This window comes from Purpureocillium lilacinum (genome assembly GCF_023168085.1).
Source record: "Purpureocillium lilacinum CBS 284.36 DNA, scaffold_5, whole genome shotgun sequence".
Taxonomy (NCBI): domain Eukaryota; kingdom Fungi; phylum Ascomycota; class Sordariomycetes; order Hypocreales; family Ophiocordycipitaceae; genus Purpureocillium; species Purpureocillium lilacinum.
In genome coordinates, this window is record NW_027072115.1 from 4170027 (window position 1) to 4192059 (window position 22033).

At 63.8% G+C, this 22033-nt stretch overlaps 9 protein-coding genes across 9 annotated transcripts; 4 read left to right on the plus strand and 5 right to left on the minus strand.

Moving 5' to 3' along the window:
- Positions 1 to 487: 487 nt before the first annotated feature.
- On the plus strand, positions 488 to 1493 carry PLICBS_007862 (uncharacterized protein; the record flags this gene model as incomplete). The annotated part of the gene is made up of 2 exons (XM_018321340.2): positions 488 to 883; positions 984 to 1493. 2 exons carry the CDS (start codon positions 488 to 490, stop codon positions 1491 to 1493), a joined length of 906 nt encoding a protein of 301 aa, XP_018181237.2.
- A 341-nt stretch (positions 1494 to 1834) lies between these two features.
- Positions 1835 to 3121, minus strand: PLICBS_007863 (uncharacterized protein; the record flags this gene model as incomplete). Its single annotated transcript, XM_018321341.2, has 1 exon — positions 1835 to 3121. The coding sequence occupies one exon, from the start codon at positions 3119 to 3121 to the stop codon at positions 1835 to 1837; it is 1287 nt and encodes a 428-aa protein (XP_018181238.2).
- An 852-nt stretch (positions 3122 to 3973) lies between these two features.
- Positions 3974 to 4906, plus strand: PLICBS_007864 (mediator of RNA polymerase II transcription subunit 7; the record flags this gene model as incomplete). The annotated part of the gene is made up of 2 exons (XM_018321342.2): positions 3974 to 4231; positions 4301 to 4906. 2 exons carry the CDS (start codon positions 3974 to 3976, stop codon positions 4904 to 4906), a joined length of 864 nt encoding a protein of 287 aa, XP_018181239.2.
- A 1832-nt stretch (positions 4907 to 6738) lies between these two features.
- PLICBS_007865 (uncharacterized protein) lies at positions 6739 to 9561 on the minus strand (the record flags this gene model as incomplete). The annotated part of the gene is made up of 3 exons (XM_065601256.1): positions 6739 to 8757; positions 8821 to 9425; positions 9555 to 9561. The coding sequence occupies 3 exons, from the start codon at positions 9559 to 9561 to the stop codon at positions 6739 to 6741; spliced, it is 2631 nt and encodes an 876-aa protein (XP_065457328.1).
- Positions 9562 to 10649: 1088 nt separating this feature from the next.
- On the plus strand, positions 10650 to 11616 carry PLICBS_007866 (uncharacterized protein; the record flags this gene model as incomplete). The annotated part of the gene is made up of 4 exons (XM_065601257.1): positions 10650 to 10673; positions 10740 to 10924; positions 10996 to 11414; positions 11489 to 11616. The coding sequence occupies 4 exons, from the start codon at positions 10650 to 10652 to the stop codon at positions 11614 to 11616; spliced, it is 756 nt and encodes a 251-aa protein (XP_065457329.1).
- A 194-nt stretch (positions 11617 to 11810) lies between these two features.
- PLICBS_007867 (uncharacterized protein) lies at positions 11811 to 12943 on the minus strand (the record flags this gene model as incomplete). The annotated part of the gene is made up of 4 exons (XM_065601258.1): positions 11811 to 12511; positions 12580 to 12673; positions 12744 to 12800; positions 12869 to 12943. 4 exons carry the CDS (start codon positions 12941 to 12943, stop codon positions 11811 to 11813), a joined length of 927 nt encoding a protein of 308 aa, XP_065457330.1.
- A 589-nt stretch (positions 12944 to 13532) lies between these two features.
- Positions 13533 to 15242, plus strand: PLICBS_007868 (uncharacterized protein; the record flags this gene model as incomplete). Its single annotated transcript, XM_018321346.2, has 1 exon — positions 13533 to 15242. One exon carries the CDS (start codon positions 13533 to 13535, stop codon positions 15240 to 15242), a length of 1710 nt encoding a protein of 569 aa, XP_018181243.2.
- A 181-nt stretch (positions 15243 to 15423) lies between these two features.
- PLICBS_007869 (uncharacterized protein) lies at positions 15424 to 17609 on the minus strand (the record flags this gene model as incomplete). Its single annotated transcript, XM_065601259.1, has 2 exons — positions 15424 to 17278; positions 17446 to 17609. 2 exons carry the CDS (start codon positions 17607 to 17609, stop codon positions 15424 to 15426), a joined length of 2019 nt encoding a protein of 672 aa, XP_065457331.1.
- A 775-nt stretch (positions 17610 to 18384) lies between these two features.
- Positions 18385 to 20680, minus strand: PLICBS_007870 (uncharacterized protein; the record flags this gene model as incomplete). The annotated part of the gene is made up of 3 exons (XM_018321348.2): positions 18385 to 19276; positions 19327 to 20514; positions 20580 to 20680. 3 exons carry the CDS (start codon positions 20678 to 20680, stop codon positions 18385 to 18387), a joined length of 2181 nt encoding a protein of 726 aa, XP_018181245.2.
- Positions 20681 to 22033: the final 1353 nt, after the last annotated feature.

Sequence of the window (22033 nt, forward strand, 5' to 3'; positions counted from 1 at the left end):
CCATATATCGCGGCCTCCTTTTCCACTCTCGCCCCTCGCCCTTGTCTCGTCACTCTCCGTCCCCGCAACAACACACGCCCCCCGCTCCGCAGCAGGCGCTTGCTTGGGCACTGACCGCAACAACACGGCCGCCGACGTGAGGCGAGGCGAGGCACGCCGACGACAACACAGACGCCCGACATGCCGGACTGGGTCTGAGGCGCCATCACGCTTTGCCATGTGTGACGACCTCTGCGCGCCGCCATCCCACCCCGGCCGCATCCACCGAGCAGCACCAGCATTCACGGGCGACTAGTAGCACCCATCGACCAAGTTCCCGCAACGAGCCTTGTCCCTGGCGGGCAACCCTTCCGAGAGCCTGACACGCACGAGCATCGCCCAGCCTCGTCGGGGCCAGCGATCCGGCCTAGGATAAACCCGGTGAACCTTGGCTGCCCGCCTTGCTGTCCTCGGCTATCAGTGACGTCATTTATTCCGACACCCCCCTATGGACCCAGGCAAGGATCCCAACGCGGCCTCGTGGTATGGCCAGCGCATCGCGCAGCAAGGCCTTGACCCAGCCTCGCAGGCGGTGCCCATTGACGACGGCGACGGTTCGCGCGGCTGCGATGTCATGAGATCGTCCGGCGTCGGCTCCAGCGGCCCCCGAGGTGATGAGCTGGCAGAGGCGTGGCCCGCGCCAGTCGATGCCCAACTCTCACGTCGGCAAGACACGCGTCATGAAGCCGACGATGAGGCTGGTGAGTGGGAGCGGGTCTGGGCCGCGGCCAACGACCGCAGCCTTGTCTACGCAGCCCAGCCCTGCCTCGACCAGCTGCCAAACGAGATACTCCTCCAAGTCTTTGGCTTTCTCGACGTCAATGACCTCCTCGCTGCCTCCAGGGTAAGTTGCGTCGTCTTGGTGCACGAATTCTCGGCATCCCAGCGGCTCCCTGTCAACGTGACTGTCACTGTCACCACGATCATATGCTGACCACCAGCAGACAAACCATCTCCTCCGTACCGTTTCCCTGACTCCCATCCTCCACTACTACCGGCTGCGCCGCGCGCGCCACCTGCTCCCTCCGCTCCTGTGGTCCCCCTCGCGGCCCTCCCTCGCCGACCTCATCGCCCAGAGCATCTTCCTCACCCACACGTCGGTCGTGTCGCGCCGCCTCGCCCGCTCTCTCGTCTCCATCCGCCTCTCGCGTCGCCTCGCTGCCCGTCCCTCCCCCGAGACGCTCGTCGAGCGCGCCGTCATCCCCCGCGAGTGCGTTCCCGGCATGACCCCTGTGCTCGTCTCGCCCGCCATCGCCGCCCGTCGCAGGGATGTGGAGCGCGAGCGCGTCAAGGACGGCCTGCGCCGCTGGATCGCCGCCAAGTGGCGCGGCGAGGTCCTCGAGAGGGAGGAGGGCGTCCGCCGCATGGACGAGAGCCGTGGCGTCGGCAGGGTCTGGCGCCTGACGCGATTCTGGGAGAGGGTCGGCCGTGGCGAAGGCAGGATCGCCGTGTAGGCGTGACGCATATGTATGAGCGAATGGGTCCAATCTGGGCTTTATTGGCGTTGGGATGGACATGGCTTGGTAATGTTTACGACGGAAACGACTGTTTGATATGGCGGCGGCCATGTTCCATGCTCTCCACTTCGAGTTCCCTCAGAGCAAATGTTCGCTCACCATGACGGACACGCACGGCAGCGAGCAAGAAATCGTAGGCATGAAGCTCAATGAAAAGCAGCCCGTGACGCCCGCCATATTGTTGACATGTACACTAGGTAGGTAGTTTTACACATGATGTGGTTTTCTACAAGGCCGAGTTGGAGCTCGAGCCGTCGGCCTTCCTCCCATCCTCCTCCCTACGACGTGCGGAACCGGAAGCCGTCCCAGTCATCGTCCTCGTCATCCTCCTCTTCTTCATCCTCGTCGTCTTCGACCACGGCCGATCCCTGGAGGTTCTCCTTGCCCGACTTGCCCTTGGAAACTGACGCCGTGGCAGCGGCGGCGGCGACGGCGGCTTCCTGGCCCTGGCTCTCGCTCCGCTTGCGCAGAAGCGCGTCCCTCCGCTCCTTGAGCCGGCGGACGCGCTGCTCGAGCTCCTGCATCTCCTCGAACTCGTCCTCCATGGCGCGCGTCGCCTCCTCGCGCTCGTCTTCGATGTCGCGGTCCGCCTTTGTCCTGCGGGAGCCTTCGCCTTCCCCTTCCGCGGCGGCTGCTGCGGCTGCGGCTGCTGCGGCGGATTCCTCGGAGGTCATGGCGGGCGCGGAGATGACGGCGTCGGCGGAGTAGGACGCGGAGGCGGGCGGTTGCTGTTCCTCGGCGGCGGCGATGTCGGCCTCGAAGGCGGCCCACTCGGATTCGTCAACTTGAGGTGCCGTGGGGCTCGGGAGGTCTGCGTCGGTTGCGGCAGTGGAGAAGTCGAGCGTCGCGGCGAGGCCGCTCGCGCGCCGCGAGGGGAGGGACGTCCCAGTGGCGGCAGGCTGCGATGCCGCGACGGAGGAGAGTCCGCCGTTGGAGCCCGGTGTCGAGATGGAGCCAGAGCCGTCGCGGCGCGAGGGCGTGGCCGGCCGGGAGGGAATCTGCAGCTCGACGCCCTGCGAGGGCGTCGTGGACAGGCGACGGGCGAGCGTGGGCGGCGTGAGGTTGGCGTCCTTGGCGCCGCCGCTGCTACCGCTGCTGCCCTTGCGCCCCACGGGCGTCACTGCCGTTGCCAGGTCGTGTCCGTCTTCACTAATGCTTCCGAGGGCGGAGATGTCTGGCCTGCTGCGTTTCCTCCGCACGGCGTCGTCCATCACCATGTCGCCGTCGTCGTCGCCGTCGTCGGCGAGAGCGGCGTCCAATTTCCTCTTCTGAGACGGCGGATGCGTCTGAGCTGCTGCTTGCTCCTGCGGCTTACCGTCGCCGTCGTCTCCGTCGTCCGCGTGTGGTCCCTGCTGCTGCTGTTGTTGTTGTTGTTGTTGCCGCTGAGCAGCAGCTCGCTTCCTGTGACCCTCGCCCGCCAGGTGGCCCTCCCAGAGGCCCTCGACCTTGACGTTCTCGCGGCAGAGGGTGCAGAGAAGCTTGCCCGAGTCGGTGTAGGCGGCGTTGGGGTGGTCTATGCGCCGGGCCGCGCGCTGTTGGCGGAGGAGGGAGCGGACGTCGGCCATGTCTGACGGTTCGGAGGAGGACAAGAAACGAGGATCGATGTGGGTTGTCGGCTGGTGCGGTCCGCTGGCTGGCCCCTCCCTTGACAAGTCGAGACAAAAAGGCCTACTACCCGATCGAGGCTATCGCCCCTCTTGGCCGGGCGGACGTGCAAGTAGTAATAGCTGAGGGACGGAATGGCGGCTAGGCCTTGTGGCGGCGGCGGCGGCGGCGGCGGAGGGGAGGAAGACGAGAGGGAATGGTAGAGGGGACCGGCGGTCTGGAGGGAGAGGCCCTGGGGGAGGGTGGCCTGCGGCGGGCAGCAGCGTCAATTCGCCATGTGGATGCAGCTGGGAGGCGGAGGACCGAAAGGGGAGAAGGTTTGGAAGTCAAAGTCGAAGCTCAGGCCAAGTCGTGGGGAGTTGGAGGTCATCAGACGGCCATGTTAAGAGTATGGATCAGCAGCTCAGCTCCAACGGCGTGTAAGAAGTTAGGGTAGCTGAGCTAACTTGACCCGGCGATTATCCGGGCGCGGGATGTTGCACCTGCGCACCTAGTGCAGGCAGTGGCAATTCACTGGCGTCACCCCGCCAAAGGAAGGAGCCGTGGACCCCTGCAGCCACTGAGGCTCTGGGCGCAGGTGCGCTACGTGCAGCCGCTAGCGCTCCGTCATACCGAACGCTGTTTCGTTTGATCGCCTCAACGCCATTCGCAGCGTGAGCATCGGCTGGTTGCTGTATCCAACAACAAACGAACATCCGCAGAAGCTTCTGTTCACCAAGAACACGCCATTCTACCGCATAGAGCCGGACATATCCCTTAGAAATCGAATTGGCCGCCGATCGATGCGATAGCCACACGCGCCCACGTCCACCATGGCGGACCAGGAGCCGCACTCGCTCGCGTCGACGTTTCCCAACCCGCCGCCCTTCTGGCGCGACTTTACGCCCGAGAGGATCGCACGGATCGAGGACCTACGCGCGGCACACGCGGAGAATGCAGGCGACCAGGGCGGCGATGCGGCGACAACGACGACCGTCCGGCTGCCGGACTTGCCAGAGGACCTGGCGAACCTGGAACCGCCGCCAGAGCCCGCCGACGGGCGGTGGCGCGTCTTTGGCGACCAGTACATGGTGCGTGTTGAATATGCCCCCGTTTTGATATTGCATGTGCGGCTGTGCTGACAGACGGACGGGACGCAGCTCGACGACAAGCTGCCGACGCTCGAGGAGCAGGGCATCACGAACCTCCCCGCCACGAACACGAGCAACAATGACAACAAGTCGGCACCGAGCGGCGGCGACGACGGAGCGGCAGACACCCAAGACTCCAAAGACATCAAGTACTACGACCGGGCCTTTGAGCTCAAGAAGCTGACCAAGTCGCTGCTGCTCAACTTCCTGGAGCTGGCGGGGGTGCTGTCGCGCAACCCAGCACACGCCGAGGCCAAGGCGGCGGACCTGCGGACGCTTTTCATCAACGTGCACCACGTGCTCAACGAGTACAGGCCGCACCAGGCGCGCGAGTCGGCCATTGAGATGATGCAGGACCACCTCGACCGGACGCGCGCCGAGACGCTGGCGATTCGCACGCAGGTGGACAAGGCGCGGAGCGTGCTCGAGGGGCTGGGCAGCCTGGGGCTGACGACGGCGGCGGCGGCGGCAGGCGAGGACAAGCTGCAGAAAGGGGGTGCTGGTGCCGCTGCTGGAGATGGAGGCGATGGCGGCAGTGTCGAGGCGGAGAGGCAGAGGCTGAAGAGGGAGCGGGAGAGGGAGCTTTGGGCGGCGGCGGATGTGGCGCTGGCGTGACGACGACGACTTATGACTTGATACCATCCATTACGCGGCGGGCAGGGCAGACGGCGGAGGTTCTTTAAAAGAAAACAAAGACATGGCTATTATTGAACTGATTGTTTTGAGATGATTTGAAAGATGGCAGCGACGACACCACCACGCACGCTTGCTTGCTTGCTTGCTCCTCCCAACCCCGACTCTGTCCGTCTCTCCAGACCGGGCGTAGACCCCCTTGGCCGCCGCGCTACCTCACCTCCCTCGATCTTTCCCTCCTTCCAACTCCTTACAAACTCCCTGACGAAGGTTGCTCGTCGCCTCGTAGGTATTCATGAGCGCAGTGGCCTGTCATTGTCGTGCGTGCGCGCGCGCGCGGGCGTTCGTTCGCCTCACATGATGGTGCAGGGGATCGGGATGCAGCAGCACTCAAAGTCGCCGCAGTCGATGCACGGCGTCTTGTCGCCCGCGGGCTTGACGATGCTCTCGGCGAGGGACGAGGCGGCGGAGCCGGGCCCACCGGCGCGGTTGACGGGGGAGGAGCCGCTTCTGCACGCGAGGGCCATTGTTTTGGCTGGTAGGTAAGGTAGCTGTCGCGGTGGTTTATGGGTGGTGGTGGTGGTGGTGGTGGTGTGGTCGTGGATGGCTGGCGATGGGGTTGTGGAAGCTGTAGCGCTTTGGACCCGTGGAATGTCACGGGAGAAAGGGGATGCGCTGGCGGTGGTAGGATTGAGATGTTGATGTAGATGTTTTGGCGATCGCTAGAGCGCTCGGTTTCAAAGATCAAGGTCAGGGGGTTGGCTATGTATGTATGTATGTATGTACATAATATGTATGTACCTTTCCTCAGGTCAGGGTCGAGGGCAGTGCTGGATGGGAGACGTCATCGCGCGTGGGGGCGCCTAGTCGCCGACTGTGGCTGCCACTGAACCTCCGCTGCGACTCGTGAATCCCTTGTTAGTGCGGGCCGCTGGATAAAACGGCATGGACATGGGAACAAACTGCCGGATGGCGGTGCAGCGCCAGCTCCGCCATTTCCTACATACTACTACTACTACGCAACATTACGCGGCTTGATAGATGATGCGTTGAGGAGCTTCATCGTAGCGGCAAACCATTAGAATTACAATTTTTTTTTTTTCAGGGGCTGAGATGGTCACAGTCGCTGCGTAGATTATGCTCACTCCGTCTGCGACATCGGAACGGGTTGCTGTCCCAGTTACGAAGAACAAAGTGCTACACCACGCCCACATTCACATGTTCACATACGTAAAGACACGGAACAGACAGATTTCCCATCAAGAGGCGGTAAGTACAGACATATTTTTTTCGGACTTTCTACCAAGCACTCGAGGTATCGTGGTTACTCGAAAGCAGGGCGGTGTCGAGGTGTTACACCCGCACCACCATCAATAAACTGCAGCAGGCAAACCCTCCCCCACGACACCGACAACAGCAGCACCACAACTTGACCTCCTCGATACCACCCGTCTCCATCATAACTGCCACCACTATCTGTAGCAGCGCACAACAGTCATGTGGCAGCAGCCAAACCGCCACGGTTCTCTTCTCCCTAGTTCTCACCCCGGCATCTGCTGCTATCATCAACACCGCCGTGGTGGTTATCCCACGCCGAAAAGGTAACAAGAGCAACGCCCGCCTCCTCCGAGGGCGTCTGTGGCATTTCCCCCCTTTCCTCTCAAATCAACAGCACTAGAGGGGGTATACATGGAAACCTGAAAGAAACGAATCCGGACGGGCATCCCATCCTCATCCTCGCACAACTAGCCTCATCATCATCATCCCTTCAGAAACACGACACGACACGACATGCCATCCCAACGGCGCTTCATCTACGCCGCCTTGCGCGCCGCAGCCGCAGCCGTCGGCGCAGCAGCAGCAGCAGCAGCAGCAGCACCGCCATGCTCCGCGCGCTGCTCCGCGCTTTCCTTCTCCAGCAGCGCACCCAGGTACTGCAGGTCCTCGCGGGCGCGCGGCTCCCGCTCGTAGATGCTGCGCACCACCTCCCACTCGCGCCGCGACATCTGGAACGCCTGCGGCAGGATGAACTGCACCGTCGGCACCGCGATGAGCGTCGGGCCCAGCACCTCGGCCGCCATGGCCTGCCCGGCCCTCTGCAGCTGCACCTTTTGCTCCTCCGTCGGCGGCGACTGGCTCTGGCTGGGCGTCGGCACGCTCGCTCCTGTCGGTCCTGGAGGTGGTGGTCCTCCTTGCGGGACGGCTGTTGTGGCCGGCCGCGCCGTGGTATGAGGCGGTTGCGGGATAGGCACCGGCGTTGCCGAGTGATGCGCTGGGGCCGCCGCAGACTGACCGGGAGAGTAGTGATGCGCAAACGCGCCCTGGGGCGTCGCCGGGGAAAAGGCCGGTCCCCCAGATGTAGAGTTGCTGCGCTGGCTGCCCTGGGCCGCAGCCCCTGGCGTGGGCGATGCCGCCGCCGCGTTGTGCAGCGCCTGCATGGCCGTAGCCTCCTGAGCCTGGCGCAGCTGATCCGGATCGTTGCGGTACACGAAGACGGCCAGCAGCATGGGCTCGGCGCGCGACCGGGGTATGTGGTTGTCGACGAGGTTGAGCATGAACTCGGGGTGCGCGTCCTCGCCTGCGGGCACGGGTACCAGGTACGTGTCGCGGACATTGCCGGCCACCTTGTCGCCGACGACGCCGTAGCGGCCCTTGTTTAGGAAGTAGTCGACGAGGGCGTTAAACTCGGGCCGCGAGTCGGGTGACGCGGGCGACATGCTGACGACGATGATATCCGTCAGGTTGCTGTATCGCAGGCTGCACAGGTACTCGATGGCGCTCTGCTGCTGGATCCGGCCTGCCACAGTCATGCGCTTGGGGATGAGCTGCGACCACGGGCCAAAGTTGCTAAAGTTGGCACCGCCGACGTGCTTGGCGGTCGCCGCGAAGTCGGCGATGGAGCTCATGGCCAGTGAGCCCTTCCACACCACGTCCGGGTCGTGCGACTCCTCCGTCGGCGAGTACGGCGGCGACTCGGTCTCGTCCTGTAGCAGCCGGTCCACGTCCGGGTCGAAGCCAGGCCCGTTGGTCTGGATCGCCGGCGCGGATGGTCGTCGGTTGTGCGCCGCCGTCGGCGACTTGACGGTGGAAAACACCTTTTTGATGTCAAAGTTGGACTGCGTGGGCGACTGTCCCCCTCCTTGCGACGGTGGCCTGGCCGCTGCCGCCTCGCCGCTGACCGACTCGCGCTTCACCGTGGGCGACTGTCGATCACCTCCCGCCGCTGTCGTTGCGCCGCCGCCGCCTCGTCGAGGACCTCCGGCCATGGGTATCGGCGCGTCATTCACGACGCTCTCGTCCTCCACCACCTCCTCGCCCTTGTGCGTCCGGCGCACGCGCGGGCCCGTCTCCTGCGTGTAAAGGATCGACTGCTTCTCGGCCTTTGCTCTCATCTCGGCCGTCTGGCGCTGCAGCTCCGCCGACGCGAGCTGCTCCGACGTCATGACGGCGAGCGTCGCGGGAGAGTGCGCGCCGTCCACCAAGCCGCGGCATATCTCGGGGTTGTTCTTGAGGTTGAACGCCAGCGACTTTATCTGCTGGCTGTACTCCTTGTTCCCGTTGGCCACCGGGTGCGTGTCGAACACGGCGCGCTCAATCTGCAGCGCGTACTTTTCCGCCATGCTGTCCTCCGTCTCGTCTTCGGGCACCGCGAGCTCCTGCTTCTTGACCATGGCCGATATGACGTGCGTCAACGACTTCTTGAGCGCCTTGGCGGGGCCGACGCGCGTTCCGGGGAGAGTCGTCACTGAAGTCGCCAGGTCGGCCGGGGGTGTGTACTTGACCGACGACACGGGAACGGCGTCGCGATCCGATGTTCGCCGGAGCTTGGCAGACTGCCATGTGCTGTTAGCTGCTGCTTCATAGACTAAAGAGAACCGGGACATTCGCCTTCTTACCTTTCCGTCCGTGTCGTGCGAGTCCTCGCGAGACTTGCGCTTCCCCTGCTTCGGGGCAGCGTCCTTCTTGTCCTTGGGGCCTGCGGCGGCGTCGGGCGTGGGCGAGGCCTTGGACTTGCTCCGTGTCGTCTCCTTGTCTAGCTCGTCCTTGGGATCGCTAGTCCGCTTGCCCTTGGCCTTCCTGCCGCCCTTTTTCTTCTTGCGCTCAGCCTCCTCCAGCTCGTGGGCCTTGCGGCGCGCCTCCCACGGCTTCTCGCCGCGGGCCATGCCCTCGAGGAGCTCCTTGTGGTCCTGCGGGCGGCATCGCTCGCACCAGTAGTTGTCGGGGATCTCGTCCTCGAAGGAGCTCACGCCCACGCAGACGTTGTGCTGCCAGACGAAGCACGTCTCGCACGAGATCCACGCCTCGCCCGAGTCCTCGTCCTGCTCGGTGGCGCCGCAGACGCAGCGAATCACCTCGTCGGGCTCCTGCGACTGCTCCTTCTCCAGCGCCTTCTTGCTCTTCTTGGTCTGTCGGCGCTTCGGCGCGGCGGGCTCGAGTTCGTCGAACGATTTCGTGTGTTGTCCTTTGGTCGCCCGGACGGAGCGCCGGGGTTCTGCTTCGCCTGTTGACGCGCGCCTTGTCAGTGATGCTCCTCTCTTGAATGCAGCGCTCCATCTGCCCCAGAGGACCGTCTGCGTACGGCGTCCTCCTCCTCCTCGCGGGGCATGTGAGTTGGACGTGGATCGCTTACCAGACATGGTGATGCCTGTGTGTGTGTGTGTGTGTGTGTGGTGGTGGTGATGGGAAAACGCTCCGGAGAGGCGCGTGGACTTGAGTCGGATTGTCTACTGTTGCAGAGGAAACAAAGCGAGTCTGTCCTGCCAAACGGACATGTGGGTTTACGAAACAGACAGCACTAGATCACGACTATAGTGGCCAACGTCCGATTCCAAACGCGCGACAGAATCCCCCAATCCTCGAAACAAGCGTCGTCCAAGCCGCCAGCTAGGCAGGCGGACGTGTCAAGACGCCTTTCAACACGCGCCAGAAAGAAGAGACGCACAAGTTCAAGCCGAGATGGCGAACTTGAGCCTGGTACGTGGGTTAAGCCGTTGGTGTTGGCGGTGGCGTCGCGTCAGGCGCGGGCGCGTGGTGTTTGTCAGAAGCTCCGCGGGGGGCGGTAGCTGTTTGCTGGTGGCGTTCGCACGGTTGAGGAAAACCTCAAGCTGCGTGCCGGGGGTCGCGGAAATGGCTGCTGCTGCGCGGGCAGGCCAGCCAGCCGTAAAGGTGCGGGGAGGAAATGATGGAAGTTGAAGTTTGGCCGCCGTGGTTGTGGTGGAGATGGTAAGTCTGAGAAGTGGCACGGTAGAGCGAACGACTTGACAAATATGCTGTGCTGCCCGTCGTCACCACTGGCCAGTCAGTGGGTGCGACGCACGCGACAGGCCAGGACCTGGGCTGGGCTGGGCCGAGATTGCTGCCCGCAGAAGATGCTAGACACCTGACCGATGAGGCACCAAGTTTTTCCGGTGCCGCCGCGGACTGAACATTTCCCGGCACCGGGGAAACGTCGGCAGAACTGCCCAGTCAGGGTGCTGGACGGCCCACCTCCCATCACGCCTGGCCACGCCCAGCCGCGAGCTACGCGGCAGCTCTGTGCCTGGAGCTCCAACCGCCAGCCAGTGACGCCGCCGCCCTGCATCTCGAATCGAAGCCTGCGAGCCCGCAACGCATCACCATCTCGGCCGCCAATCTGCATATCCGTCCTTGCCCCAACGCGGCACCCTTCCTCTGACGGACAAGCCCAGCAAGCAGTTCCCTCCAGCGACCGTCCACAGCCGCCAACATGTCTCGTCGCTACGATTCCAGAGTACGTTGCACGCATGCTCAAGCTCGAGGCATCATCACCGCCGAGCACCCGCGCTGACCCGATCAGACAACCATCTTCTCGCCCGAGGGCCGCCTGTACCAGGTCGAGTACGCTCTCGAAGCCATCTCACACGCCGGTACCGCCATTGGTATCCTGGCCAAGGACGGTATCGTCCTCGCTGCCGAGCGTAAGGTTACGTCGAAGCTGCTGGAGCAGGACACGTCGGCCGAGAAGCTCTACGTCCTCAACGAGTAAGACACATGGGGACAGAAGAAGGAGGGGATGGATCGCAGAGGGCCAAGCAGCTGACACGTACTCCTAGCAACATGATCTGCGCCGTCGCCGGCATGACGGCCGATGCCAACATCCTCATCAACTACGCCCGGCAAGCCGCCCAGCGCTACCTCCTCACCTACAACGAAGACATCCCCTGCGAGCAGCTCGTCCGCCGGCTGTGCGACCTGAAGCAGGGCTACACACAGCACGGTGGCCTGCGGCCGTTTGGCGTCTCCTTCATCTACGCCGGCTGGGACCCGCGGAGGCAGTTCCAGCTGTACCTCAGCAACCCGTCGGGCAACTACGGCGGCTGGAAGGCCACCAGCGCCGGCGCCAACAATGCCAGCGCGCAGAGCCTGCTCAAGCAGGACTACAAGGAGGACTGCACCCTCAAGGAGGCGTGCGGCATGGCGGTCAAGGTGCTGAGCAAGACGATGGACTCGACCAAGCTGAGCAGCGAGAAGAGTGAGCACTCCTTGATTCCACTGTCATTGCACTGTGCAGGTGCTTGAGTCGCGACGTGATGCTGACGAAACTAGTCGAATTCGCGACGGTAGGACAGACCGAGGACGGCAAGATTTACCACCGGCTGTGGAGCGCAGACGAGATCACGGCCCTGTTGAAGGAGCATGACCTGGCTAAGAGCGAGGACACGGAAGACAAGTAGAGGGGGCTGAGATCACGATGGAATTAGACGACATAGTATGGGCTCCTGCTGCTGATGCTGCCGAGACAGCCTTGTAACAATAAACTTGGTAACGCGCGCTGGCCATGCCATACGTACTCTATCATAAACGCAGTGCCATTAGCCTCGGTGCCGCCCATGCCGAGCCCGTGACCGTCATAGACCCTGCTCCGACATCAGCCTCTCGTAGACGGGATTCGTTCCAGTTCATAATCGGGTCCTACATCGACGCCCTCCTCCTCGTCACGAACGCGATGCCACGCAGGCGGCTGCGCCTCTGCACTCGGCGGCGGATATGGCTCGTCGCACGTCGCAGCTGACAGGCGCGGCCAATGCCGCCTGTAGCTCCAATACGCAACCGCCATGCCGAGCGCCGACCCGACGCACACATCGTACACATCATGCCGGTAGTCCTCGCACCGAGAAATTGCAATCAGTGCCGCGCCCACGAGAGGCACCAGACAGAGCAGCGCGCGACTGAGGTCCCGCCCGCCCGCGGCGTAGCGAAACACGCGCAGCTGGCCCGCGAGGAACAGGCTGAGGAAGCCGAGGCCCGCAAAGGAAAAGGACGAGTGGCCCGAGGGAAAGGAGCGCCAGCCGTCCTGCAGGAGGTGCGTGTCGCGGGCGGCAGTGCAGACGTCGATGGTGACGAGCACGTCGGGCTTGGTGCCGGGGGAGGGGGCGCAGCGGGCGAGCAGGTCAGGCCGGGGGCGGCCGACGGCGTTTTTGACAATGTCGGTGAGGACGGAGGAGAGGGTGATGCTGATGAGGAAGGGGAGGTAGGTGGCCTCGTGCTTGGCGAAGGGGGCGCGGGCGGCGAGGTTGAAGGCAATGAGGACGCCGAGGGGGATGAAGAGGGCGTAGACAAAGTTCATGGCTGGAGTGACGAGGGTCAGAAACGATCCATGAGCGAGAACCCTGGCGTGGAGGGGAGGGTGGACGTACGGACGGAGACGCGCTCGTGCTCGGCGTGCGGGTAGGAGATGGTTAGGTCGTTGATGAAGAACATGCGGTGGAAGGGCGTGACGAGGCTGACGATCTGGATGCGCGTCAGATGAGGTCGTTGGTGGGAGACCAAGAGCCCGTGGACTGAGGGATCAGGGGCTTACCACGATCCAGGCCGCGAGGAGGACAAGGAAGCCGACGTAGTCTGGCGCATGCGTATTCTATAAAGCTCCCCCGTCGTCAGTCAATGCCATCCTTCACGACAAGACAGAGGGTATAAGGAACCGACCCTCCATATCCGGCCCAGAGACGAGCTCGGCACCGCCGCCCTGCCCGCGGCGCCGTTTGTCCGCACCGGCGCCATTGGGATTTCGCCGTCACGATAGTGCTGTGGATATACAAGGTGCCATGTGAGGAGTCAACAGCCGTTGAGTGCTTATATGCTATCGCATACTGAGGTGTGCCGCTGGTGAGGTGAAGAAGCGAGAGGTTGAGGTGAGAGTTGACACTGGAGTAGTTACTTGCCAGCTGACGCGACGCCGGGGGATACAGGGATCCGGAGCTCCAGCTGCTCCTAGCGCCTGGCTTACTGGGGAGCAGCTCAATTGTGTCGTGCGCCCGTCCTGCTATTGTTACATGCACCGTGTCACGCGAGCAAGTCTACTGATTGAAACAATCGACAGCACAGACTCTTGGAGTATCCCATTGGTGAGGACTATTCTATTCGACGCACAGAATTGACGCGATCGCGCATATCGAACGTTGGCTCTCAAGGTTCAGGGTAGGCAACCTGCGCCCGCCATATTGACACCCCACTGTAACCCGGCCCCAGCGGGCTCCTGCCGGGCCTGGACTTTTTTCGGGGCCTGACATCACTTCAACACCAAAGGCCGCCTGCATCTCGAACCTGTCACCACCTCGCCACGGCTGCAGCCCGGCAACCGCTCAACACCATGCTCAAGTCGACGTACAAGCCCTCGCCGGGCGTCGCCGCCGCCGCTGCAGCGCCTTTACCGCCCGGTTGGACAGAGCACAAGGCCCCGAGCGGACACACATACTTCTACAATGCCGAGACCAAGGAATCGACGTACAAGCGGCCCGGCGTCCCCCAGCAGCAGCCGCCGCCCGCCCCGGCCGCGCAGACACCATACCCGAACATCCCTAACCTCTCCGACCCGCGCGTTGCCAATGCCTACCTCGCGCAACTGAACCCGCAACCCCAGCAACAATCCCGCGGTGGGCACAGCGGACGAGGAGGACGCGGCGGTTTTGAGGGCCGTCCGCGGCCGCAGCCCATCGACAAGCCGCGGAGAAAGGAGCCCATACCGGGATTCGAGCCGTGGATCCTTGTCTACACGAAGTACTCGCGCCGCTTCGTGTACAACCCCGCCAAGAACGCGAGCTACTGGCGCATCCCTGAGAAGCTGATGCCCGGCATCCTGGAGCTCGACAAGGCGCGGATACGGAAGAAGACTGGTGCCGATGACGAGGGAGAGACTGGGGACGCCGCGGCGGAGACGAGGCCAAAGGAGTCGGCGCACCAGGATATCGACGGCGACAGCTCCGAGTACGAAGAGGTCGAGGTCGAGGTCACCGACGACGAGGCCGACGGCGATGGCGACGGAGAGCATCCCTCGAAGCGACAACGGACAGACGACGCGCAGGAGGAAAATGACGAGCAACAAGGGCCCGTCGAGTTCACAGAGGCAGACATCCAGGCCCAGCTGCAGATGATGGGCGAGGACTACGGCCTAGAACCCGGCGACTATGATGATGGCAACATGGATGAATGGCCCGAGGGCACGGCCGGCGTGGAATTCTCCGAAGAGGACGCCGAGCTCCTCTTCAAGGATCTGCTCAACGACTTCAACATCAACCCCTACAGCCCGTGGGAGAAGCTCCTCGAGGAAGGCAAAGTCGTCGACGACCCGCGCTACACGGCCCTCGCGACGACCAAGGCCCGCCGCGAGTGCTGGGACCGCTGGTCGCGCGAGAAGATTGCCGAGCTCAAGGAGCAGCGCGCGCGACAAGAGAAGAAGGACCCGCGCGTCGCCTACATGGCCTTCCTGCAGGAAAAGGCCACGCCCAAGCTCTACTGGCCCGAGTTTAAGCGCAAGTACAAGCGCGAGGAGCCGATGCGCGACCTCCACCTCTCGGACAAGGACCGCGAGAAGGCCTACCGCGAGCACATCGCCAGGCTCAAGCTGCCGCAGGCCAAGCTCAAGGCCGACCTGACCGCGCTGCTCAAAGCCCAGCCCGCGAGCCGGCTGCACGGACGGTCCCTCGCCAGCGGTGGCGGCGGGCTGCCCGCGCAGGTGCTCAATGACGTTCGGTACATTTCGCTCGCGCCGGCGGTGCGCGACCCCCTCGTCGAGGCGTACGTGCAGACGCTGCCGCCGCCGTCGGGGGCCGAGGGAGGTGAAGGCGCTCAGACCGAGGAGGAAGAGGAGCAGGTGAGGAAGGATAGGGAGGCGCGGGAGCGGCGGGAAAGGGCGCTGCAGGAGAGGGACCGCGCGGTGGAGGAGCAGCGGCGCAGGCGCGACAGGGAGGTGGCGGCGAGCAAGGCCCGGCTGCGCGAGGGCGAGCGCGAGATTGACCTGGCGATGCGGGTGGACAAGCGCGGGCTGCAGAGCCAGCTGCAGGAGGGCGGAAAGACGCAGTGAGGCGGGCTCGTCTGCCGGCTGCATGAATACCACGATATGAAAGGAGAGAAGCCCATCATGTGTATGAGGGCTCCGCAGGTAGCCCCTGAACCACCTCATATATACTGCCAGAGCGTGACGAGAGCGGCGCGAGTAGTGGCTTGTAAAATGCAGGCTACCTACCTACCTCCCCATCCATGTATTACAGATCTCCAAAGAAGCGGTCCGCCCTCTCCCTCGCCCCCTTCGCCCACTCCCCGATGCCGCCCCTCGTCGTGACGCCGTCCTCGGTCACGTAGTCGGTCACCAGCGCCGCGGGCACCCACTCAAAGTAGACGTTTTTGACCTCGACGACGCCGCCGCCGGGTGCTTCGCTTGTTTCCGTATTGTGGCCTGTCTCCCTCCCCTCCTTGCCCTTATCATCGTGAACCTTACTGCTGTTGTGAATGTTCGGCTCGCCCTCCCACGCTGCGGTCACCTCGCGCGGGTCATTCTCCTCCGCGTGCGCGGGCGGCTCAAACGGCAGGACTTTTTCCTTTTCGGCGAGGGTGACGATCCTGGGGGGGTGTTGGATCTGGATCTGGCTCGTCTTCGGAACGGAGGGGAAGCTAGAGGATGAGGATGAGGATAAGGCAGCGTTGACGTGCCGCGCGGATAGCACGAGCGGCAGCGACCCCGTCTTGTTGCTCACGTCGCCGCGCGGGGAGATGAGGTCCGCGCCGAGGAGGACCATGTGCGCGCCCTGGGCGGCGACGGCGGCGCTGCTGTCCGTGTGGAGCGTCACCCTCCCGCGTGGCTTCTCACCAGCACCAGCACCATCTCCTGACCTTCCTCGTCCTGCTGTGTGGAGGGCAGCGGCCAGGGCGCGCGCCGTCTTGACGCCCTCAAATAGCGGGCGCGACTCCAGCACGTGTACGTCTAGGGCCGGGACGTCAGGCTGCTTGAGTGCGTGCGTGAGCGCCGCGGTGATGGTTGAGCTGCATGACAGGGTCACGATCTTGACCTCCTTGGTCCATGGTTTCAAGTTCCCACCGCCGCCTTCACTTTGCCCATCGCCACCACCGGCGCCCGCGCCAGCGCCGACGTCACCGCTCCCTGGCGCAGCGCAGTTGGAAAACTCGTCGCGCAGGAACTGCGCAAACGCCTCGCCGATGGCCTTGCCCGTCTCGGTCCTGTGTGAGGCAAAAGCCCGCAGCGCGACGAGCACGTCGTCGATGAACGCGCGCGACGCCGTCGCCGGCGCCGCCGAAGACGACGGTGGTAAGGCAGCGCGCTTGCTCTCGATGATGTTTAAGCACGCGAGCACCGCGCTCAGGATCGGCGCGCCCATGGCCTCGCGCCCATTCTTCCACAGGTGCCAGCCCGCGATGCGAACGTTGCGCCACCACCTCTCGTCGATACCGCTGCTGTCGGCGCTCCGCGGCAGCAGAGGGAGCACGTCCATAAACACATCTAGCGCCTTGGCCGCAAGCTGCCGCGCGCCGCTCTCATGATCCGCCTGCAGAGCGCGCAGCCCCTCGTCGAGCACCCGCGCGGCGTCCCTTCCCAGGTCAATCTCGAACCACACCCGGCGCAGGCTCTCCTTGAGGCGCGGCACGCCACCAAAGGACGGGTCGTCGGAGATGTCTGCGGGGTCGAACCACGCGTACCCTTCGTGCTCCCAGTCGAGGCGCAGGCCGGCCCTGCGATCGTCTTGCTTTTCCTTGTCCTTCTCCTCATCTGCATCGCCACCGTACCCACGATCCTCAGGACTGTCATCGACTTTGGTGTCGCCTCCCCGGGACGAAGACGATGGAGGCAAAGACGACGGGGAGGCGGTGGTGGTGGTGGAGGAGGAGGAAGAGGAAGAGCCAGGCGTCGTAAAGATGAAAGCAAAGGGATTAATGGTCCACTCGCGCCCGACGGAGGTGTCGGAAAAGGTATACGGCTTGCCCTGCCGGAAGAGCCGCAGCTGGCGGGCCGTGAGGGTCGTCTCCTCGCTGAGCTCGCGCCAGGCCGTGGCGAGCGGGGAGGCGTCGCTGGCCTCGACGCTGCCCGAGATGGGGGCGTACTTGTGCCTGTTTCCTCACGTATCCTCGTCAGTGACGATACCGTACGTCATGTTCCAGCAAACCAATACGGATATGTATGTAGACGGGGAGGGGAATCGATAGGCGAGAAGGCATGAACAAAAAGGTGGAGTGACTTATACGCGGAGAGGTGGAGAGGAGGATGGAGGACGTACTGGTACGTGTTCACCGCGCCGCTGCGACGAAAGAATGCCACCCGCGGCCTCGCATCGAGGTTGCCCCCCGGATACTTGAACAGGAAGCTCACCGCCACGGCGCGCTTCTCAAGCCCCGTCCCCGTCCCTGTCTCCCTTCCCGGACCCCTCGCCTCCGTCGCCATGCTGCGAATGTGCGCTACGCGGCAGATGCTCGATGAATAAGTGATGATGGCAGCCCAGGGTCGGAGGCTCCAAGGTACGGTTGCACGTACAACAGCCTGCTGTCGGAGCGCAATGAATGCCGTGCTGTTGGACAGCGAGGCGCGTACCTCGAAAGTTGGGACAATAGGGTGCCTTCGTGGAAGCAGTGTGATTTGTGCCCTCTGAGTATGCGCTGTGAGGGATGAGTGCTTCGTCGCGAATCCTGCGCGAGGAGGAGAAGGTGCTTTAGATAGGGCGTGAGTTGAGGTGGTGGGTTGAGGTGAAGTGAGGTGAGGTGAGGGGAGTTGAGGTCCGTCAGTGTAAGTGGAGAGAGACTTGATTGACATGAGGTCACGCCTGGAGCTGCGCGACGTCACCCCCAAACCTTCCCCTGCAACAACAGTCCCATTGACCCATTCCAACCACCACGGGCTTCCAGAAAGCTGCCCTTGAGGGAACCCACACTCCACATACCCTGTGTATACCGACTTGTGCGACCATTGCAGTTCAAGCTTCTTCAAATCTCGTCATCCAATTCATTATATACCAGGGCTCCAAGTCCCTCAACGGCGTCTCCAATTCCCCTCCCGTTCCCCGTTCCCATTCCCATTCCCATTCCCAATCCAACGCTTGCTGTCCCACCTGGGCCACGACTTCTAACTCGTAGTGCCTTCTGCAGGATAAGGTATTATTTTCATGAAACCAGAAAGAATCATCACTCGACCAAGCAAGCAAATAAACACCAAGACCAAGCCGTCACTCGTTCATGTACCCGTTGTACAACGGCCAGTCGTCGCCCATCCACGTCATCAGCTCGTCGTAGAGCACCTGGTCCTCGCCGACGGGCATGGGCGGCGGCACCGGCAGCTCCTGCGACGTCATGGCCAGCAGCGGTGCCATGCTGCCGCCGGCGAGCATGCCGGGCCCGGTGCCGCCGAGCATCGGGTCCGTGGGCGTCACCGCCGTCGGCGCCGTCAGCCGGCTCACCAGCACCCCGAGGTCGCGCAGCGTCTCCGCGCACCTCCGACCGTCGCTGTTGCCCGTCCGGCTCGCCTCGAGCATCTTTTCAATGGCAAACTCGACTCCACCGTGCAGGTGCCGCAGGTCCTCGTCGTCCTGCTCGCCTGGCGCCACAACGAGCCGCCTGAGGATGAGGCACACCCCGGCGTTGAAGATGAAGTGCAGCCCCGCGTGCAGGAGCTTGCGGTGGCCGTTGAGCGTGATGGCGTGCCGCGCCAGCCGCATGTTGCGCGCCGCCGCCGCGATGCAGCAGCGCAGGTGGCCCAGATGGTGCTCCGAGTTGGTCGCTGCCGACGATGGAGGCGGCTGCGCCATGAGTCGCTCCGCCACGGCGCGCTTGACGGCTGAGAAGAAGAGCGGGCGGATTGCCACAATCAAGAGCTGATTGTACCGCATGTGCAGCATGCACACGGCCGGGTCGTTGCTGAGCCCGTTGGATCCGAGCCGCAGCGGCGGCGGCAGCGACGATTGCCACTGCTCGAGCATCCAGATAGCATTATCCGGCTGCCGCGCGCCCGCTTCACTGCCGGCGCCGCCCTTGGCGCCGTGGTACGTGTTGCCGACAACATGGCCCGAGATGCGTGAGAGTTCGACGTGCGCCCTGAGGCCATAGGCGGGAGGCATGGACCTGCAAGAGTCAGTAACACAATCGAAAGCAAAGTAGTCGGGAAGACCTACGGAGCATCCGCCGGCAGGGGCAGCTGGATGGCGTCGTCGGTAATGGTCGGCGGTCGGCCCATGAGGCAGCTCAGCCACCGGTCGAGCGCGTAGACAGACCAAAAGACCCTCTTTCCTCTCTCGTCGACCCATCCGCGATGTGCGCCCAGCATGATGCTAATGTGCATCGCCGCCGCCACGTACATGTACGCCGCGTCCGGGCGATTCGTCTCGATGAGGTAGAAGCCCATCATGGCCAGTGAGGCCACATCGCCGATGGTGCGGCGCTTGATGTCGAGGGGGTTGCCTAGCAGCAGAGCGGCGCGCGCAAAGTACGGCTCGCTCAGCGACTGATTCGAGTCTGAGCTCGGCGGTGGTTGCGTCGTCGTGCTCTGGCAGGCGACGGCCAGGGCGGCGTGGTAGAAGGCGAGGTGTCGGTAGTCGTTGAGGTCGACCTCGGTGGCCAGCGGCGGAGGCGACGGCGCTCGCATCGGCATTGCGTCGAGGTCGCCCCACCAGTAGATGCCGCCCGAGGGCCAGCGACCGCCGCCGTCCTGGATAAAGTAACGCAGCTCCGAGAGCACGACGGCGACGGTGCTGTCGGGCGGGAGCCACAGCGGGTTGACCTCGTCGGGCGGGCCATTGAGGAGCGGGCGCGAGTCGTAGGTGATGCAGCTGCCGAGGCTCGACAGGAACGAGTCGCCCGAGCCCAGGGTGGCGGCGGCGGGCTGCGTCATTGGCATGACGGCGCCCATGAGCTCCTTGAGGTGGTCGAGAAAGGTGGCGCCGCTCGTCTCGCCGACGTAGCGGCCCATGCCGTCGGCGTCCTGGAGGAGCCTGCCGGGGCTGAGGACCTGGTGGCCGTCATCGTCGGTGGGCTCCGTCTTGATGGAGCTCGCGCCCGAGAGGTGCTGGCTGCCGCTGTTGGCGCCGTGGAGGGCGCTGCTGGGGTAGGGGCTGGTGGACGAGGACGAGTCGGGGCTCGCGGCGTGGTGAAGCAGCTCCTGGCGGCGGGTCGGGTCGGGCAGGGCGTCCTGGAGGGCCTTTTCGTAGACCTCGACCTTTTTCTTGAGCTCGTCCAGCTCGCTCTTGGGGACCGACACCTTTTCGACGAGGACGGGGTAGACACAGTCGCGGGCGGTGGAGGCGCATTGGTTGCAGGGGCGGTCGCCCGAGCACTTGATGCGGCGCACATTGCACGAGTTGCATCTGAGACAACGGGCTGCGTGTAAGCGGCAGGGGCCTTGGTGTTTATAGAGGGGGTGACTACTCACGCAGTCGCCACGCGCTTCCGCTGCTCGGGGGCTACCTTGTGCCGCCGGGGATTGACGGGCAATCGCTGGGAGGGCCGTCGGTCGCCATGGTCAAGCTGCATCTTTTGGCTAGTCAGGGTCCTGCGGGATGAGGCAGACGACGAGGCGGTCTGGTGGTGACTGTGACTGTGACGGTGACTGTGACGGTGACTGTGACGGTGACTGCGGAGACGGGGCGACGGGAGGGCTTCAATGTCATGCGAGGACGAGACTCTTTCTAAGCTCCAGTGTCCAGGTAAACAGGGGAGATGCTGGCAGACCGATTGACAACGATCGTGGTGGTGGGAGGGTGGCGCGGACAGGGACGGGATGAAGGCATACCTATATCGTGTTGGAGAGTCGCGGGGTGACGGGCTGTCACCGCCGTCATCATCAACGCGGCGCGCTGGGATATGCGGTCTGGATTCGGGATCGGGACCTGGACGAGGTGGATGAGCGATGAGTCGACGACGACGACGACGGCGGCAACGCAGCCAGGACGTAGCCGAGTGACGACTGACTGACTGAGTGAGTGCCACCGATCAACCAAGTGCCGGGATGGGCAGGCCGGCGTGCTATCGTAATGCGGTGTGGTGCCTGCGCACGCACGCAGACGCACGAACGAACAGGGCGACGACCGGGGGGTGGAAGGCGTCGACAGGGCACCGGCGGCAGCGATGTTGGTGAGGTGTTGATGGAGTGCAGGTGTCGTACGTACGTATGTACGTCCGCTCCGCTCCGCGAGTGACGAAGCGCGCGTGCCTCGTAGGGCTGGGACGCGAAGCTCTTTTTTTTTCTCGGAACCTGGCGAGACGCACGCACGCACGCAACCGAGGGGGGAAGGGCCAAGGAGCGGGCGGGAAAGGGGAAAGGAGGGGTGGTGGTTGACGTCGCCCGTTCTGTGGGGGGTGGACGAGGGGGGAGGGGGGCAAGGAGGGAAGAGTGAGGAAGAGGAAGAGAAGAAAGCAATCGAGCAAGGCGAACGCGTGGAAGAGGAAGTGGACGGGCGTGAGGAGCGGGATGGACGGCGGCGGGATTCGATGAATGTCAGCGACGAGGTTTAGCGGATGCTAGTGCGGCCCCCGCGCGGCTTGACCTTTTGGCGGAGGAGGGGCTCTTTCTTTGGGCCCTTTTGAGGCTTCCATTCAGGTAGGTAATCCATGGACCTGGACCTGGAGCTTGGGCAGGGCATCTGGGCAGGCATCGCCGCCGACAACGGGGGCGCCCCGGCCGTCAAACAGGCGGCGGGCAAAGGACCTGGACGGGACCCGTGGGACGCTTTTAGTGGGGCCCGCGGGGGGCGCTGTCGACGGGACGGACGCCGATTTCAGGGGCGCGCACAGGGCCCTCCATCCCGGGGGCGAAGGTAAGGTGCTGCCCGCCCGCCTTCAGCTCCCGTCCCGACGGGTGTTTGGCACTGAATGGAAGCTTCCATT